General features: G+C 38.4%; 1 protein-coding gene across 8 annotated transcripts; it reads left to right on the top strand.

Moving 5' to 3' along the window:
• Positions 1–3107: 3107 nt before the first annotated feature.
• LOC145037238 (extra-large guanine nucleotide-binding protein 1-like) lies at positions 3108–6470 on the top strand. 8 transcript variants are annotated; one of them, XM_078985855.1, is made up of 9 exons: positions 3108–3170; positions 3260–3457; positions 3568–3909; positions 4247–4351; positions 4475–4749; positions 4931–4980; positions 5186–5643; positions 5896–5999; positions 6086–6470. In XM_078985855.1, the coding sequence occupies exons 5-7, from the start codon at positions 4678–4680 to the stop codon at positions 5364–5366; spliced, it is 303 nt and encodes a 100-aa protein (XP_078841981.1). In that variant the 5' UTR covers positions 3108–3170; positions 3260–3457; positions 3568–3909; positions 4247–4351; positions 4475–4677; the 3' UTR covers positions 5367–5643; positions 5896–5999; positions 6086–6470. The 8 variants fall into 8 exon arrangements, 4 of the variants coding, with proteins under 4 accessions (XP_078841981.1, XP_078841983.1, XP_078841982.1 ...); XM_078985857.1 differs by lacking the exon at positions 3108–3170 and having other exon boundaries at positions 3178–3457; positions 3568–3699; positions 3802–3909; XM_078985856.1 differs by lacking the exon at positions 3108–3170 and having other exon boundaries at positions 3178–3457; positions 3568–3699; positions 3787–3909.
• Positions 6471–19086: the final 12616 nt, after the last annotated feature.

The raw sequence follows: 19086 nt of genomic DNA, 5'->3' as shown, positions 1-19086 counted from the left end.
TACTGAAAGAAACCTGTAAAACATCAAACAAAACACTGTAAGCACGAAGCTTAGTGAGTTCCCCAAAATACCATATACAACACATATTAGCCACTCTAGGCTATAACTCTGTGGGTCCGTGCACCCAAACTCTGTGAACCCTCAGGTTCTAGCTCTGATAGACATGCACCACATAAATCACATAGAAATAATGCAGTACAACACATAATTTACATAGCATACACATACTCTATCACATAACTCTGGTTACCTACTCAAGGTAAAGTATAGTGAGAAGACTCACCTGGCAAGCAGAAAGCAGATATCCCCACACTTGAATCTCGAACTCGCCACCGCCTAACACGTAAGGCAAATACTCTCATGAATATAACTCTCGAGGCTAGAATAAATCCTCTCATAACACCCTCTTACGGGTAAAAGACTATTTTACCTCTCTCTTGGCCCAAAGGCCACATCGCTGTCCAAACCCTAAAACTCAACGGCCAACCCTTGGTCGAAATCAAAGTCCTCAGTCTAGGTCAACCCTTGACTGACTCTACTCGCCGAGTCAACCCTGTGACTCGTCGAGTTCCCATAATCAGAACTTCCCCATATCGCGACTCAACTCGTCGAGTCACCACGAGACTCGCCGAGTCCCACAACTCTGAGTCCACTCACACCCAACTCACCGAGTCATCCCTTGACTCACCGATTCTCGACTCAACCAGGAAATATTTGGGACTCTTCGTCAAGACTCGTCGAGTCCAAGAACAGACTCGTCGAGTCTACGGCTATCTTCAACCTACTCGCCGAGTTGTTCATACAACTCGCCGAGTTCCAGGCCATCTTCATCCAACTCGTCGAGTCCACCCATGTGACTCGCCGAGTACCGCCGGTCTGAATACATTCCGAAGCATTCCAGGCCATGCAACTGCTCCAAGACATAGATCTAGCCTCCTACCACTCATCCATCACGTAAAGTGGCAACCTTTACGTGAATCCAAAGAGATCTAAGCCGTTTGCACATTGGGGCTAGGGTTTGGGACATGCAAGCTTCACTAAACACTCCAACACAGGGACTTTCATGCTCTCTGATTCTTCTCCCTTCCAGATCTGAGGTAGCAACCTCAGATCTAACCTCTAGACTTCCCATTTCATCCATAGACAATTTCTCACAAACCCCAAAATGAAGAAACAACATAATCAACAGGTCAAAAACGAGATACTACCTCTAAGTGATGCCCCAACTGCAATGCAATTCGAATCCAAGCAAAGCCCCTTGCTCCAAGCCTTCAATCTTCCCAAAATTCCTTCAACCATTACTTCTCCAAGCTCCAATCCACTCAAAAATGGTGCTTCTCCGCGATTTAGGGTTTTCTGGGGCTCAAGGGGTGATAAAGAGGCTGGGAGGAAGACATAATGATCATTATATAAGGCTCAACCCCGAGAATTAGGGTTTTCTCCACTCAGCGCCTACTCGCCGAGTCCAATACACTGACTCGCCGAGTCGGCCACTTAACACGCGACCAAGTCGTGACTCTACTCGCCGAGTCCACACATGGACTCGCCGAGTCGCTCTTTCCTAATTTACTCTTTTAGCCCTTCAACTCTACTCTTGATATTTCGGGATGTTACACGTGGGGTCTCTGATGTTTGGCATTGAAAAGTTTTTTAAACCCTACCAGAAATGGGAACTTACATCCTGCCACATTGAGTCAACAAACCGTAAATATTAGCGCAAAGGTAGAAATCTGACCCATGGTCTTCTCCTTCTCCTGATCCCTTTTATATACGCCTCTTTGATCAAGTCTAACAGTGGTGAAGTGGGGATCATCCTTAAGCATAGGATTTTGATATGAGCACCAGTCGCCTTGTGACTTAAGGCATCAACGACCATGTTGGTCTTCCCTTGATGATGCGGGATCTCACAGTCATAATCTTTCACCACGTTAAGCCACCCGCGTTGTCTCATGATCAGGTTTAGCCAATCTATAAAATATCTCAAACTCTTATGATTTTGTGTAAATGGTACACCAAACCTCGTATAAGTAGTATCACCAAATATTAAGGGAAAAAAATCATTGCTCCAAACTCCAAGCCATAGGTAGGATAATTCATCTCATGAGGCTTCAAATACCTTGAAGCATATGTGATCACATGGACCATCTACATAATCATTTCACCTAGACCCAAAATTGATGCTTCATAGTAAACCACAAAACCATCCGCACCCTCGGGAAGGATCAATATCGGAGCCTCGCATAACTTCTGTCTTAGTGTCTCAAATGTCGCTTGCTGCTCACCCCCATGGAAAAGTAACATTCTTCTTCATCAAACGGGTTAGGGGAACTACAATATTACAGAAATTCTAAATGAATCTCCAATAATACCCTGCTAACCAAGGAAGCTCTGAATCTTAGATGAAGACCTCGTGACCTCCCACTGTATTATGGCCTCGATCTTGGTCAGGTTGACCAAGATACGATTCTGGTTGACGAGGTGGCCTAAAAACTACACCTCGTGAAACCAAAACTCACATTTAGAGAACTTTACACAAAGTCTCTCCCTCCTTAAAGTCTCTAGAACCTCTCGTAAATTCTCTTCATGCTACTCCTTATTTTTTGAATAAACCAATATATCATCAATAAACACAATCACCGATCAATCAACATCAGCCTATAAATCCGATTCACGAGATCCATGAACGTTGCTAGTGCGTTGGTGAGCCTAATGGCATCACCACAAACTCGTAATGTATGTAACGAGTCTTTAAGGCCGTCTTCTGAATAACCTCATCTCTAACCTTCATCTGATGATAACCAGATCTCAAATCAATCTTGGAAAACCACGATGCGCCCTGAAGCTAATCAAATAAATCATCGATTGTCGGGAGTGGGTAATGGTTATGTTGGATTGGTGTTTAAGTCCATAACTATTTTGGTATGTACTTGACCCGATTATGAGCATGATCATTTTGGGTTGCCTTCACTATAGCAATATGTAGGATGAATTAAGGAGAGAAAGGTTTAATTATGATTTATTAATATATTATGAGAATAATATATTAAAAGAAAAATCATATAGTTTAACTAATGTTAGTCAAAAATTAATTATATATATTAAAGATATGAAAGTTAGGACCAGTACCTGACCGACCAGGGTGCTGTTCCTCGGGTGACCACAGTGGTTAGGTATTTACTTCCCGGTCCTTCCACAGATTTCCTTATCTATCGTCTTCCTTCTGCTTCTTCTTCATCTTGATCCGTCCACCCTCTGTCAGGTTTCTCTTTAGCAGCGATAGAGTACCGCCATGGATGCGATCTTCACCACCTCTATACTTCTCCTTTCTTCCTTTTGTGTGTTCCATGCTAAAAGGAATAGATGAAGGGGTTTTCCGTGTTTGGTTTGGGCTTCCACGTTCTCTGGTTCTGTTATAAGGTTCCTTACAACTTCTACTCAAAAGTTTTTGTTTATCAAGGTTCGTATACAACTATACTGTCATTATTTTGTTTTTTTTTTTGTTAGCATTGATTTCTTATAGATGGTTACTAATGAGTCGTGATTTCTTTACTTCACCATATTCTGCAGTAATTGACCGTTCTTTCTTCAGTAATCAACCGGAATCTGTTCAGCATCAGGTTAGCCAGTGTTTGTTGGCAGTCACCACTTTCAAGCTATAAGCTTTTTCTTCCGCCTCCGGTTTTTTTTATCTCGAATCAGGTAAGTAATACTGTCTAATTCTTTCTGATTTTATTAAATTTTATTTGGTATGCCGATTTGAGTTAAAAAGTAGGTCCTTGCACAAAGAAATTGTCTCTTCAGGTGGAGTTTGAAAGATTGCACACCAATTGTTCGATGAAAGTACTCAAATAGCCACCCACCCATATGGATGCCACCACCCGGAAGAGTTGGCGGTGTCGTGCCGTGGTGGTAATATACACATACATACAGTTAGATAACTTGTTTTTGCTTGAAATTAGGTCTAAAATTGGATGCAATTTCCGTTAATTGAAATTACATAAACTGCAAGAATTTGTTCATCTACCGAAGTCTATATGTTTGCGGGATTAGCCACTCTTCATGAAAAGTGTCCATCATTTACTCGATCTGTTACATTGTTAGATGATTTCCTATAATTACAACATAACATTTTATATCTTAATTTGTTGCAAGTCATTATAAGCCACTAATCTTGATTTTTCTTTGAATTGTTCTGTATTTATTATTTCCATTTTCCATTGATCATGTGAATTGCTAAATGTTGCAGCTATTCGGAGTCCAATGTGCTGGTAATGCTCACTTTTGGGTTAATGATGATGGATCTTATCAAGAAGAGGGACAAAAAAACACCAGAGGATATATATGGGGAGAGGTGACACCTTTTTATAAATATGTTTCATGTTTATGTTTTATGTTGTTTTCAAATATTTTTTTAAACATAAAGTTTTATTTCATCCTGGAACAAAGTTGGTTTTTGTTGTTTTATCACTACCAGTTCCATCCAAGACAATTTATCCCACTGGAGAGCAATTGAGCAACACACTTACTCAATCAATCCTAGACTATTTTGACCAAAATGCCCCTCAAAAGCTTCTTTTAATTGGGTGCTGTGGATCTGGTACAAGTACAATTTTCAAATAGGCTAGAATATTATATAAAGAGACCCCTGTAGTTGAGGAACTCTGGAATCATCCAGCCATGAAAGCCACTTACAAGAGGAGAATGGAATTAAAGATGCTCCCCGGTGTTTCCAGTTATTTCTTGGAGCAGGTATGTATAACAAAAACAACAAAATTACAAATTTAATCCTTGTGGTATACCAGAAGTCGTGGGGTATGTCCAGCTGTTTCATTTTATTGCATATCAGGGACTAAACTAGTAATTTACTCAAAAAAGTTAACAATGTAAGAAAACAGATTTAATAATATGTTATTGTGTGTTAATTTTTTAGGCTATTGATATATTAAGAGCAGACTATATACCTTCAGATGTGGACATATGGTACGCTGAACATGTCACTTCTTCAAAATAGTTTTTCTCTTTCAAGCATGACTTTTCATTCCCTCCATTATTTCCTGATGAAACCAATAACACAACTGATCAACATAATTCTCTACTCAGGATCGTTTACTTTTTAAAAAAATTACAATCTTTATTCTTATAACTATGTAAAAACTATAACCTTGTATATTTTAAACTACAATAGGTTTCAACTCATAAGAGTGCAAGGAAGAGGCTATGGTGAAAACTGCAAATGGATAGAAATGTTTGAAGATGTTAGAGTAGTCATAAACTTTTCTATTAAAAAAAGTTACATTTACTCGGGTGGAAAAGATGGAACATGGATCCTAATATACTTTTCTCTTAATAGTTTATTAATAATATAATGGATCTTATTAGTTGCAAATTAATAAAAGTTTTTTCCCATGATTCGTTACGTTTTATTTTTGAATTATAGTTATTATTTTCATCTAATTAAAATAATAATAATAATAATAATAATAAACCTGTTCAATTTTGTTAAACTACTTAATACCTTTTCCTATTATGAGCAGTGGTAAAGTTGGTAAAAGTAGAGAATGACAAGAATTTGTGAATGTTGCATCACTGGAAGGTTGTTTGGATTAAACAATAACTCTGTGGCATTGCAATAAACTCGGCCAGGTGTAATATGCTAAAAAAAAAAGAGTAAAGCATCTGGATATTGTTACTTTAATGATTTTTCTAAAAGCTTGTAACATATCTTCACGCCTATTGGGACCTAATTATATTATAATTTTTTTGATTGATATATGAAATTTGGGAAAAGGAAGGAAAATATGTCACCTTTACTTGATTGTTTAAAACAGTATGTATCAAAAATCAGATTTTTTTTTTTTATTTTATTCATCATAGTTAACGTATTTTTTTTTGTAGCTTATCGTCAAGATTGTTGGACCATATAAGAGAATTTTGGTACGGGTTTGATTAGTGAAGAAAGCTTCAAACAACGGGTACTACTGTTGTTGTTGACTTGCAAGGTAATTTTAGATTGCGATGCATTTCATAGTAAAATACACTTTTTTCATTGAATTGGAATCAAAATTCCAGTATTGTTGTTCTCCAGACATTGTTCTCTCATTCACATTGGATCAAGAACAAAATCAAAGTCGGGTTAGATTGAAATCTAGAAGGGGCCATTCCAGTGTTTTTGGAATTGGTTTCTGGTGATGATTGTATTGTTGGGCCCCCAGATCAGCAGTCTCATATGTTGAAGGTCATACATAACCTGAAGAAAAAAAACATCAACAATCAACAGGAGAAGGAATGGAGGATATGCTTTTGCTTCATGGTTTATTGGGTTACTTTAGTAACATCCGTTGGTTTTGAGTTTTTGACTTTTTCATGAGAACATCTAGCATGTTTACACTTCTTTTTCATAGTTTTTGTATTTTAAACCAACTTTTGTATATATAAGTTCATAAAGCTTGATAATCACATCATTTCATGTATTTAGCAATTTTACACAACATATAAGCAATTATTTATAACAACTTGTATATTATACTTGCTTACTAGTACTTTACTTGTATTCTCCCCTAAACATAAAAAAACACCCGAAAACATGGGGGGTATAAACTCACCTTTAGATGTTTTTCTTGATGAAAGAAAGTTTGGTGATGAACATGTTTAAGTCAAGAACACTTGAAGAACACCTTCAAGAACACTTTGAAGATTTGAAGATTCTATGAATAGTAATACATGAAATATGTGTAAATGGGTTGAAAGATTTGAAGATTCTATGAATAGTATACATGAAATGTATATAAATTGGTTGAAACATGTATATAAGTGTGTAGAATCACTAGTAGATGAAGAAAGGACTTACCAAAACTTCAAGAACACTTGGAAGAACTTAGGGCTTGAAAATTGAAGCTTAACTTGGAGAAGATGTAACGCCTCATTTCTGGTATGTGATTTAAATAAAGTATCTCTATTTCTTAAGGGGAACTCGACGAGTCTGTAGCCCGACTCGTCGAGTAAAGACAGGATGATCATTCAAATTGAGTTGGCTAATCGACGAGTCCATATGTTGGGAATCGGCGAGTCTACTTGTCTGGATGAAACCCTAATTTTAAGGGTTTGCACCCTATTTAAACGCATTAATGCGCCCCAACCTCGCCTCCATCACCCTCAGAGCATCCTTTACCGAACCGTAGCCCCCCTTAGAGAGTGTGTGAGTGATTGTTACTTTGTGAAGGAACTTTGGGAGGAAGTAGAAGAAGGAGAAGGTTGAAGAGTTCAAGGAAGAGGAAGTAGATCCAGAACACACTCATTTGTGGTCATCTTTTCTGGTAATAAAGTCTCCATCATACTCATTGATCTAGTAGATCTTGTTTGTCCCCAAATTGTTACTTTTAAGCCCAAAAACCCCAAATCCTTTGTGATAAAGCCTTATGACCGGGTTATACTACAGATCTGGACCCTCATTGCATTCTAGAAGTGTAAAGTTTCAGTTGTGGTCGTGATTCAGGTCCCTCTTGAGCTTGGAACCCCATTAAGATCCTAGATTTGGCATTTGAGGCCTTTAAAGCCATGCATACACGTAAAGTTTGCAACTTTACGTGATAAACATACCCTAGAAGCTTGGATCTGTGATTTGGAGCCGTTGCATGGCTTAAATCAAGTCTGTAAGGAAAAGGGACTGAATGGACTCGGCGAGTCATATGAAGGTAGCCGTGGACTCGACGAGTTGGATGAGCAACTCGGCGAGTCCGATGAAGATTTCCTTAGACTCGACGAGTTGTTCATACAACTCAGCAAGTCGGATGAGTTTTCCCGATTAAAGTAGAGTTTGAGCGAAATAGCTTCATTCCTTCTTAGTTACACGTAAAGCTAGCAACTTTACGTGTTCAGATGGCCCCAGGAGCTTAGATCTACGAGTTAGATGCTCTGGGAAGGATTAGAATCGATTATATGAAATCTGCATGTTAGGACTCGGCGAGTTGTTCTTCGGACTCGACGAGTCGAGTCGCGAGTCCCCCCATCTTTCTTCGATTTGTGAGTTTAGGGTGAATCAGTGAGTGGGGAAGGGACTCGGTGAGTTAAAGTCAGAGTTAGTAGTGGAGGGACTCGGCAAGTCTGCGGCCTGACTCGGCAAGTTCGGTCAACTGGAAGTTGAATTTGACCAGTGAGTTGACTTTGACCGATATAAGTACCTGATCTAGTGTTTTTGGGATTTGTAGATGGACAGTTCCGTAGCAGCAGTCAGCCAATTTTAGAGTTAGCATCTCAACAGCCAACATTATGAGGTGAGTTTCCTTTCAGTAGGAACGGGTCTACGGCTACAATGTCGATCCGTTTAGTTAGCAATAGTTCCGGATCTCGGTCCAATGCAGTAGTTAGATTGCTTGATGTCTTTGTGATTCAAGCATGTTTTGTGTTATGTGTCCCGGGATTTGGTCCGATGCAGTATGCAGTATGTGACAACCCGAAAATTTCTAGCTTGCACACTTCATTTCTTATTAATAATAGACTCGTTTTGCTATCTTGTAGTACCATTTAGGGTCTATTGGAGCGTTCTAAGCATGTTATAATCAAGGTTGGAGTGTGGAAATGGGTTAACTCAAAGTGTAGGAATCAAAAAGAGGCCAAACACTCCAACACATGGAGTGTGCGGCCACACACATGTGTTTGCGGCCTCACACCCTTCCCAACCGCACACTCCACCTATATATACCACACTTAGTCATTTTTTGAACACTTCCTTCACTTCTTCAAGCATAAAACACGAAATCCTCTCAATTATCATCCATTTTCCTTGAAGATCTTCATATAAGGTACCAAGAACACCAAGAACACCATCTGGCCGCACACATGGCAGCACACATGGCCGCACACATATGCTGGCAGCACACTAGGCCGCACACACACATATAGTGTGTATTTTGGCCATACACCCTCTTGTATAGCCTTATAAACCCTCATACAATCATATATGATTGTAACAATTCATTATAAGTGTTTACTAGTCCCTAAGGTGGTCCCAAAATCATTATTCAGTCGTTCATAACACTAATTATATTCATATATATGCCAATATATGCTAAATAGGATTCGCGTGTGTACTCAAGCCACTACTTGATACTTAGCAACAGATCCAACGTTTTCATCAGAACCACTCACTACAGGTGAGTTCATACCCCTTAATCAATGTTTTAAACTGTTTTTTAAATGTTTTATGGGGGAGGATACAAATAGAATTATGCTAATTATTATATCAATCACATGTGATTAATAAGCAGCATTCAAATGATTGGCTACTCATTAGCTGTTTTACTAAACAGTTTCCTTCAAATGTCTTTCATAAACACTTTATGTGTTTAAAACTCCTTATTTCTCTGTACATTTTACTCTGTATATTACTTTTCAAACTTATTTACAATTGTGATTCAAACAAAAGTTTCCTTATACTAAAGTTGTTTTATCAAACCCATGCCTTCAAAACGTTTTATAAATTGACATCAAGTCGATCTTTTCTTAGATAATAATTATGTTCAAAGGTTTTACAAAACTTATTTTATGCTTTTATATTATAAATTGCATGCCTCTATATGTATAGTTATATAAGAAATGTTTAAAAGACTTAGGATGGCTATCTACCCTATTTCCTTTTTGCACTTGAGATGTGGTCTGGTGGGATATCGGGTACTCGTCCGAAAGTCATTTAAATATTAGTTATATAACATATATACATATATACTCATAAAGGTCCTTCCAGTTCATCCCATGCCCTTGGGTAGCAAGGGTATACATCCATGTCCATACGTACTAGATAGATTACTAGTAAACTATCATATGGGTAGTTTAGGAAGATACTAGAACTATTACTAGAACACAATATCATACTATGAGTCAGTTCATTCATGAGTCGATACTTACTACTATGTGAACATATACAACTATACTAGAGAAGAACATATACAACTATACTAGAGAGAGAACATATACAACTATACTAGAGAGAGAACATATACAACTATACTAGAAAGAGAACATATACAATGATACTAGAACGAGTACATTACTATACTTGCTAGGTAGAGAGCACGTACAATACTAGCTAGAACATTACAGTACATTACCATACTACTACATAGATATGGTCACATGATCATATTTACATGAGTACACTTACAAGAATTACTAGTACATTTTATATGTATAGATTCTGTTATATAACCCTCATTCTTATCTTTACCTTGTGATTCAATCACATAATCAACGAGATAGAATGGATTTAATATCCTAGTACCCAAAGATACATTGTGGGACTGACCATTCCTAAAATCTCTGCTACCTACAGAGGTAAAAGCACATCCACGGATGTCAACGGTTGATACCATTACAGGTATACTTTTAGGGACTGACTATTCCTATACCCAGCTGTTAGCAACAGAGGTAAATGTACATCTTCAGATGTCTTTGGTTAACATTGTTAGTTGTCCTTGTTCCAAAGGGTAATACTAATACAGCTTGGTCTTGGTAGAAGACTACATTCAGAGCAGTTAGGTCTTGGTAGAAGACTACATTGAGATCAGTTAAGTCTTGGTAGAAGACTCCTTTGTTACTAATAGGAATTATAGGGATTTCTAGGGCTTTTCAAACGTTTACAGTTGTTTTACAAACATTTTCATACCTATAGTTCATTTATATTTTCAATACTTACAATTCGTATACATATAAATACTTACATTTCAAATACATACAAGTATTTTCATACAAATTAAGACACTAAAATACTTATGATCTCACCAGCTTTAAAGCTGATACTCTCTTTCAAAATTACTTGTATCCTCAGGTCATCATAGACAGGTACCGATGCAAGGAGAAAGGAAGATGGAGCTTGTTCAAGACTCATCTTTCATTTTGATTTATGCTTTAGTGTTTATCAAAATTTGATAGAACACACTTGTATTAAGATTATATTATTAATGCAATGGATGATGTTGTTGCTTGTTTATTACTTTTCATTGTTGTGATACTATACATGACGTCCTCCGCCCCAGAATGTTTCCGCCGTCAATGGTTTTGGGGTTTGACACAGTATATGTGCTTGTGCTAGTTGATATGTTTATGCTATGCTATGTTATGCTCAGACAGTTTTCAGACTTCGGTTCGATGCAGGGGACAAGGTCCCAGTCAGTTCCGGATTTCGGTCTGATGCAGTTAGTTCTGGACTTCTATCCGATGCAGGGGACAAGGTCCCAGTCAGTTTCGGACTTCGGTCTGATGCAGTTTGTGGACTTCGGTCTGATGCATAGAGCAAGGCCCTGGTTAGTTTCGAACTTCGGTCCGATGCAGTTTTCGAACTTTGGTCTGATGCAGTGGGCAAGGCCCAATATGTGTTTATATGTTATTGTATGGTATATGGTAGTTTGGGGGAGCTCACTAAGCTTCGTGCTTATAGTTTTCAGTTTTGGTTTCAGGTACTCCTGCTAGCAAAGGGTAGAGCTCGGGTTGATGGCATCGCACACACCACAACTTCAGGTTCTTTTATCCTGGGAGTTTGTTTCAGATACTATGATATGTTGATACAGTTTTCTTGTCAGGACACATCTATTATAGGTTTTTGGGATTTGTGACGTACGGTTTCATTATATATATATATATATATATATATATATATATATATATATATAATGTATGATTGTTAGCTTTTAGCACTATTTAAACGAAAAAATTTGGGTCTTGTTTTGGGTCGTTATAAGTTGTTATCAGAGCCTTGGTTTGAGGTATTCAGGCACACTTACGGGTGTGACTGAACTCAAACTAAGGAAATAGTAAAAAGATTTTCAAAAGAAAAATGTTTTCAAAAGGATTTATAAAAATGGGAGACTTAAAAAGAAAAGAGTTTTTGAAAACGAGAAAAGGGTGTAGTGCATGCGATCAGCCGAGCTCAAGTAACTACTCCCAAATTCCCCATACAAGTTTATATTATGAGTATCTATTTCAGTTTCAGTAGAATAGCATGCTAGAATAGGACTAAGGATCTAGGAAGATGCCTTATGTGCCTACTATATGTGTTTGAGTTTTGTAAGAGTTGCATTCTAGTATTGAGTAGACAGCAGTAGGATAGCCTGTTTAGGTTATGTCTGATAGTATGAGCTTAGCATTGTATGCTAGTACAGTTTCTCGTTATGAGGATAGAATTGCTTGAGTAGTTTCCTGTGTCCGAATGTTGCTTGCTTTGTGCTTTGTGGGACTCCAAGTAATGGGAGTTAGCCATTAGGTGAATATGTCACATCGCATGTGATCAGGGTTGAATAATCTCAGAGTGTTGCATTTGGCCCTACTGCGCAGATCTCGTTTGAGTCTAACCGTTGTAGGGACAAGTCTCTTACTAGAAGGATTATCCGAGCCTCGTCATGTGTGATGGTATTCAGGTGATGACTAATTGGCATTACAAGGAGGCCTTTAGTGACCGAGGACTAGTTTTGGTTGAGTCAGAGATTTCCCTAGGGCAAGCCTAGGATGAGAGTAGCAGAGATCAGTAGCGGTAGTAGTGATTTGGTGGAGTCAAGGCAGTTCTTGAGGAAAGTACGAATAAATGTGGAAGGTAGTAGGGACCCATACTACTGGAAGCAGAGGATCTATACTTGAATCAGGGAAGGCCAAGGCGAGACTAGGAAACCTGTAATAATAGCGATCCCTCGAGATATATCAATGTTTCTAACGTGTAATGTGATGTGTTTTCAAAATGGTGGTTTTACGCCCTAGACCAGCAGGCGGCAGTTCAGGTGCCGGGGAGGGATCAGGATCAGGCTCGGGAGCCGAATAGTTGGATGAGCAGACTAGGGAGTTTTTCACTTCAGAGGTTACCCGTATCATACTTGAGCAGACTCCTGTGATCTTTGGTTCGATCAAGGAGGGTATTTTGGAGTTGATGGGTGAGAAGTTGAGCACATTTCATGCTTAGATGGCGACCATTATCGGGTCGTGCACACTCACCTTAAGGGAGTTCTGGGCTTGTGGAGCTCTAGACTACCATGGGGTGTGGGACCCCATTGCGAGTACTAGGTGGTTGGTAGATGTTGCCAGCGCGTTCCGCACCAGCAGATGTCCCGAGGGGGACAAGGTCAGATTAGCATCCTATTTTCTGAAGGACAGGGCACGTTACTGGTGGGAGGAGGTTGGGCATGGTATCGAGGATGACACGACACTTGATGCTATGACTTGGGCTGATTTTACCACCAGGTTCAGAGCTGAGTTTGCACCAGTTATTGAGGTGCAACAGTTAGCCAGGGAGTTTCAGGACCTTACTCAGACTACAAAGACAGTGGCAGAGATTACCTCCAAGTTTAGAGAGAGGGCCTTTCTTGTTCCTCAGATGAGGAAATGAAGATGGCCCGTTATCATGAGATGTTGCGGAGTGATATCTGCCAGTTTGTGAGCCGATCTATCTGTAAGACGTTGGATGATATGATTGCAAGGGAGGGAGAGAGAGAGAGAGAGAGAGAGAGAGAGAGAGAGAGAGAAAGAGAGATTGATCTTGAGATGGAGAAGAAGAGGAAGTCGGAGATGGATTCGGGTACAGGGAGTTCGGGCAAGAAGCCCAAGGTTTCAGATCATAGGTCCAGAGGTCAGCAGATCCACAGTCGGTGTGGAAAATGTGGGAGATTGCACGATAGGGTGTGTAAGGCAGGGAGTTCCGGCTGCTACAAGTGCGGTCGGACGGGGCATATGAGTAGAGATTGTACAGCTTCTACCACTGCCACCGCAACATCAGATCTGATTTGCTTCCATTGCAATCAGAGGGGACATAAAAAGTCCCAGTGCTCGAGCTTAGCTGCAGCGGGGAAGGTGTCGACACCTGCCCTGCTACATTGAGGATTACGGACGGTCGTCAGGGCTGGGCCGAGGCGCCAGTGGTGAAGAGTAGAGCTTTTCAGATGACAGCAGAGGAGGCACAAGCGACTCCTGACGTGGTGACGGGTATGTATTTTCCTTTTATCTCTGCATTTATTATTGATTGTTTCTAATGTTATATGTTTTTGTGTTAGAGAGCAAAGTTATCAATGATTGACTTTGTAAATGTTTGACTTTTGTAAAACCCACTTGCATGTGGTGCATTAGCCTTTTGACTAATGAGTATTTTAGAGTGAGAGAGAGAGACATATAAACACCTCTATATAAGGTGGGTTTGTCCACTTGTAGAGGTGTGCTTGAGAGATGTAGTCATAGTGATTAGTGAATGAGATATTTATGAAGCTCTAGACTAGATCCCTTTTTGTACTTATTTACTATGATCGAATATATCTTTTAGCACCCAAATCACTATGTTCAATTGTGCAAACTTAAATTCCGCATGTCAAACCATGTTCTTTGTCACTACGATTGGTATCAGGGCGGGTCTTCAAGACCAAGGTGATTGTTGAAGAACGATTCTCGGTTTGGCAAATTTTTGTCGCAATTTGAACAATTTTGGTGAGTCTCTCTCTATGATCTCTCTTAATTTCATTGAATTCGTGCGTTGCGTTCTTGATTCATGATCATTTGACTCATTGGATCAAATTTTTCTTAAAAAACCCGTTTGTTATGATCCAATAAAATTTTTCGTTGATCAAGCCCGATTCATTCTAAAACCTGTTTGTTTGATTCAATTCTCAATTTACAATTGTTTAATTCGATTCAAAATTATTCATTTTAATCAAATACTATCCAAATGTGAATTGAATTTGTCATCGTCGGCTCAAAATTCAAATTGTTTAAGATGTTCCTAATCAAATTCTTGTTAGCCCAAATTGTATGACAAAATCTAACCAGGTACTGTTCTTCAATGGCCCAATGTTTTGATCTATTAAAATCAATCAGTTATCAATTTTGTTAACCCAAATCAAGGATCTAATACTGTTCATCGAACCATTTTATTTATCCCACAAGTTGTTAAATACATTTAATACGTATTGGTGATTGTTCAACATTTGTCATCGTCATATGCAATACCGAGTTGTACAATCGTTCCAAGATTATTTCAGTTCTTTCATCAATTGTTTGTTAATTTCGTATTCTTAAGATCCAATTTCATTTTCTCGTTTGTTGTTGATTGATAACCTGAAAATGAGATTTGATTTCATATGATTGGCATATGATGAAATCGATTTTGGTCAAGCTAAAATTTGAGAAATCGAAAAATTGATTATTTGATTTTGATAAAATTGGTCAAGAACACGATGAAGAACAGTTGAAGAATGTTACGATTTATGTTAAAAATGGGTGTTTGATCCGAAAATAGATTAAAGATCGATAGATTTGGTGTTCGTTGGGGTCAACCAAAAAGTCAAACTCAAAACTTTCGGTGGTCAAGGACGTTTTCTGTGTTCTTGTGTTTGATAGTTGGAATCGATAATTCAGAGTTGAATGGAGCTTTGAATGTTGAAGTGAATTCGAAGGATTTGGGAAACTCAATTTTGATGTTTGGTATTTGTTTGGATGGAAACAGATAGAATGATGATCGATGATTTGATTTGGCTGCTAGGGCTTCGTTAACTGATCGATTTGGGTTAAGATTCGAAGATTTGGGATTTGATGTTGCTTTTGAGTTGATGTTGAACAAACCAAATTATGTTTGTGAACAAATGATCGACTGTGTTGGAATTGGGTGAATAAGATTCGAAGGGAACAGATGGGTTTAAGGAAATCGATTTTGGGGTCCCTGTAATATACGAAAAACGAAGAACTAAGAGAATGATTATTTGGAGTCGGTGGTTTAAACGAAGATTTTGATGCTTTGTTAAATCGACGACAATTTTTGTTAGATGATTTGGGAAGAACTTTGTTCAATTTTGATTTGGGTTTGCTTTCGAAGGGTTCCTGGTTTGTGATTTTTATACGAAGAATTGTGTTTGGCATTTGAACAAAGGGGTGTTTTTTATTAAAGGGGCATTTTTTATTTTTGTACGAAGAGTATATGGATGAATGTACGAAGGGTATATGTTGAATATTAGAAGGGGGTATATTGCAAAATCGTACGAATGAAGTTACTGTTCAATATTAAATATTCGTATGCTTCGTATAATTTACTCTTCGAATGAATTGAAAGAAAGCACCAAGTTTCGAATTTGGTCCCTGAACCTTTGAATTTTTGTCACTTCGCAAATTAACTCAAGTTTCGAATATTTGATATTTTTCACCTAAATTCGAAAATTTTTGGAAGCTTGGAATATTTTGGGAATCTTCGTATGATTTGTGCACAAGGGTAAAATTTTTGAAAATGGTCCTTGAAACTTCAAATTTTTGGCAGTTTGCACCCAAATTTGAAAAAGGATTATTTTTTGCTGAAAATTTAACATTGTGCATTTCAGGCCCCTGCAGTTTGTGTAAATTGATGCTTTTTACCCAGATTTGACAAAGGGGGAGAGTTTTGCATATTTTGCTATTTTGGGCGCAACGGGTCACTGCAGAATTTTGAAATTGACAATTTCTACCCATTTTTGAGAAATTTTGTCAAAGGCGACCGCGAACGAAGCTAAAAATTTAATATTTTTTGGATTTTTCCGGATTGAAGCACAAAGTTTATGCCACATGTTAAGGGGGGAGTTTTGACACGAAAAATTCTAAATAGAGCACATTCTTTTTCCTTGAAGTTTTATAATCAAAATTTGATTATAAAAAGGGGGAGAAGTTTTATACGGAAATTCGAACTTGAATTTTTGATATTACGCGGATTTGAAGACCGAAGTGATCTTGAAGTTTTGAAGCCACGAGATGATGCAATTGGAAGTTCGGAAGTGATGTATTCGAAATGGGTTTGGATTTATTGAAGATTTTTGGGGTGTGTTTTTATGAGCAATATTTGGGTGATTATTTGGAGTTTGGAATACCCTTGATCATTCATTGTTGCTCGGTTTGTATGGTCTCACATCCTAGAGCCCAAATTGAAGAGTCATAGAAGAATTGAAGATTGTAGTTCGTTTCGACATGTGTCACCTTTGAGGCTCGAACCGTGTAGTGCTTAATTTTGGAAGATTTGAAGTGGGTCATTCATTCCTAACTTTGAGGGGAAGAATGTTAGAGTGCAAAGTTATCCATGATTGACTTTGTAAATGTTTGACTTTTGTAAAACCCACTTTCATGTGGTGCATTAGCCTTTTGACTAATGAGTATTTTAGAGTGAGAGAGAGAGACATGTAAACACCTCTATATAAGGTGGGTTTGTCCACTTGTAGAGGTGTGCTTGAGAGATGTAGTCATAGTGATTAGTAAGTGAGATATTTATGAAGCTGTAGACTATATCCCTTTTTGTACTCATTTACTATGGTCGAATATATCTTTTAGCACCCAAATCACCATGTTCAATTATGCAAACTTAAATTCCGCATTTCAAACCATGTTCTTTGTCACTACATTGTGTATAGGGTTGTTCTTAGTGAACGACATTTTAGCTATAGTGTTATTTGATTTGGGGGCTACCTGATCGTTTGTCTCTCCTGCACTTAGAAAGAGGTTTAGCAGAGATCCAGGGGAGCTGGATTGTCCACTCGAGGTGGAGATAGCCGATGATAGGACCGTCAGGGTCGCGAGGGTGCATAAGGAATTCTCGCTACAGTTATTCGATGAGTAGTTTTCGATAGACCTGGTCCTTATTCCTTTGCGAGGGAACAACCCGAAGTTTTCCATCGTCGAAAACTTGTTCTCCCCGTGGGATTTCGCCGTTAGTCGATCCGTTTCGTTCTCGCTTTGGGTTAATTAATTAAATTTATACGTTTATTATAATTTAATGAGTGTTCAAATCCCTTGGAACTCATAAAATTAATCCAAAGGTATTCATTTTAAAAAGTTAGAAACATTCCCGCCGGGTGACGAAAACTTAATCGGGTGCGACCAAAAGCCCCGTTTAATGCCGGTATCGGGTAGAATTCCACCATGTCCAAGTTTTGGGAACTATATAAACGTGTTAAACCTTTCATTTGAAGCTTTTTCCTTCTCTCTCTACTCTCTCTCTAACCTCTCTCCTAAATATTCAAGTTTAAGGGTCCAAAACTCAATTTTAAGGTCTCAAATCCTTAAGGTAACCTCCTAACCTCATTGTATAGCTTATTTGACTTCCAAATTCGAGATTTAAACATGAAATGGGACACAACATATGAGTTTACGGCCCAGGAAGGTTCCTAGGCCGTAAACACCAAATTTGAAGGGTTTTGAGCCCTTAAACCCCTCCTTGACAACTTTGGGACCTAGATATGGCTAAATGACTTCAAGATATGGACTCTAAACATTTAAAACATGGATTTTGTGAGGTTTGAAGGAGTTTACGGCCAAGGCATGTGCTTGGGCCATAAACTCATATAACTAGGGTTTTCTTGACCTTAAACCCTTCCAAATCACAAACAAAGCTTAGATATGAATTAAAGAATATTGGTTTTAGCATTTGGACACCTTAAACATAATTTTTGGGGGGGTTTGTGTGAGTTTACGGCCAAGGCATATGCTTGGGCCGTAAACTCCTTATAAATGGGTATAAATTCAATTCTAAGGTGTTAGAAAGCCATCCAACACCACCAAAAGCCTTGGAATAAATCAAAGGACTAACCAAAAATAGTTTTAGGGCTTTAAACACATCAAAACCCCACATTTGAGAGTTTACAGCCATAGAACATGTATCATGGCCATAAACTCATAAAAGGGTGTCAATTGGTGCCCCAAACTCATTTCTAGGCTTGTGGGAATTTTTAGAATCACATGTGATTAATTTTAAGACCTTAAAAACACTTAATCAAAGGGATATGAGAGTTTACGGCCAAAGATCCCATGCCTAGGCCGTAAACTCCCATAAGTGTTGCAAATGGTGTTTTTAATTCAATCCAATCCTTAAGTAAAATTATTCCAAGCATTTCCAAGTGTCCATATCCATTTGTGACCCAAATTTGCACCATAAACCACCCCACCATGAGTTTACGGCCGTAAACTCATGGGGAATGGGTGTTTTGGACCAAAAACTCTTGTATAAGTTTATTCATGGGGAGTAAACTCAAGTCCCAAGTCCCTCGCTTCAATTCCCGTCCTTAAACGCCACCCGGGTCCCTCCAAACACTTGTATCGGGGTGTTTTCGCGACTAGAAACAATTG

The sequence above is a fragment of the Lactuca saligna genome, chromosome 3, assembly GCF_052625555.1.
Source record: "Lactuca saligna cultivar CGN05327 chromosome 3, ASM5262555v1, whole genome shotgun sequence".
In the NCBI taxonomy this organism is placed as follows: Eukaryota; Viridiplantae; Streptophyta; class Magnoliopsida; order Asterales; family Asteraceae; genus Lactuca; species Lactuca saligna.
Note: the sequence above shows the minus strand (reverse complement) of the source record. Positions and strands in the feature narration are given on the sequence as shown.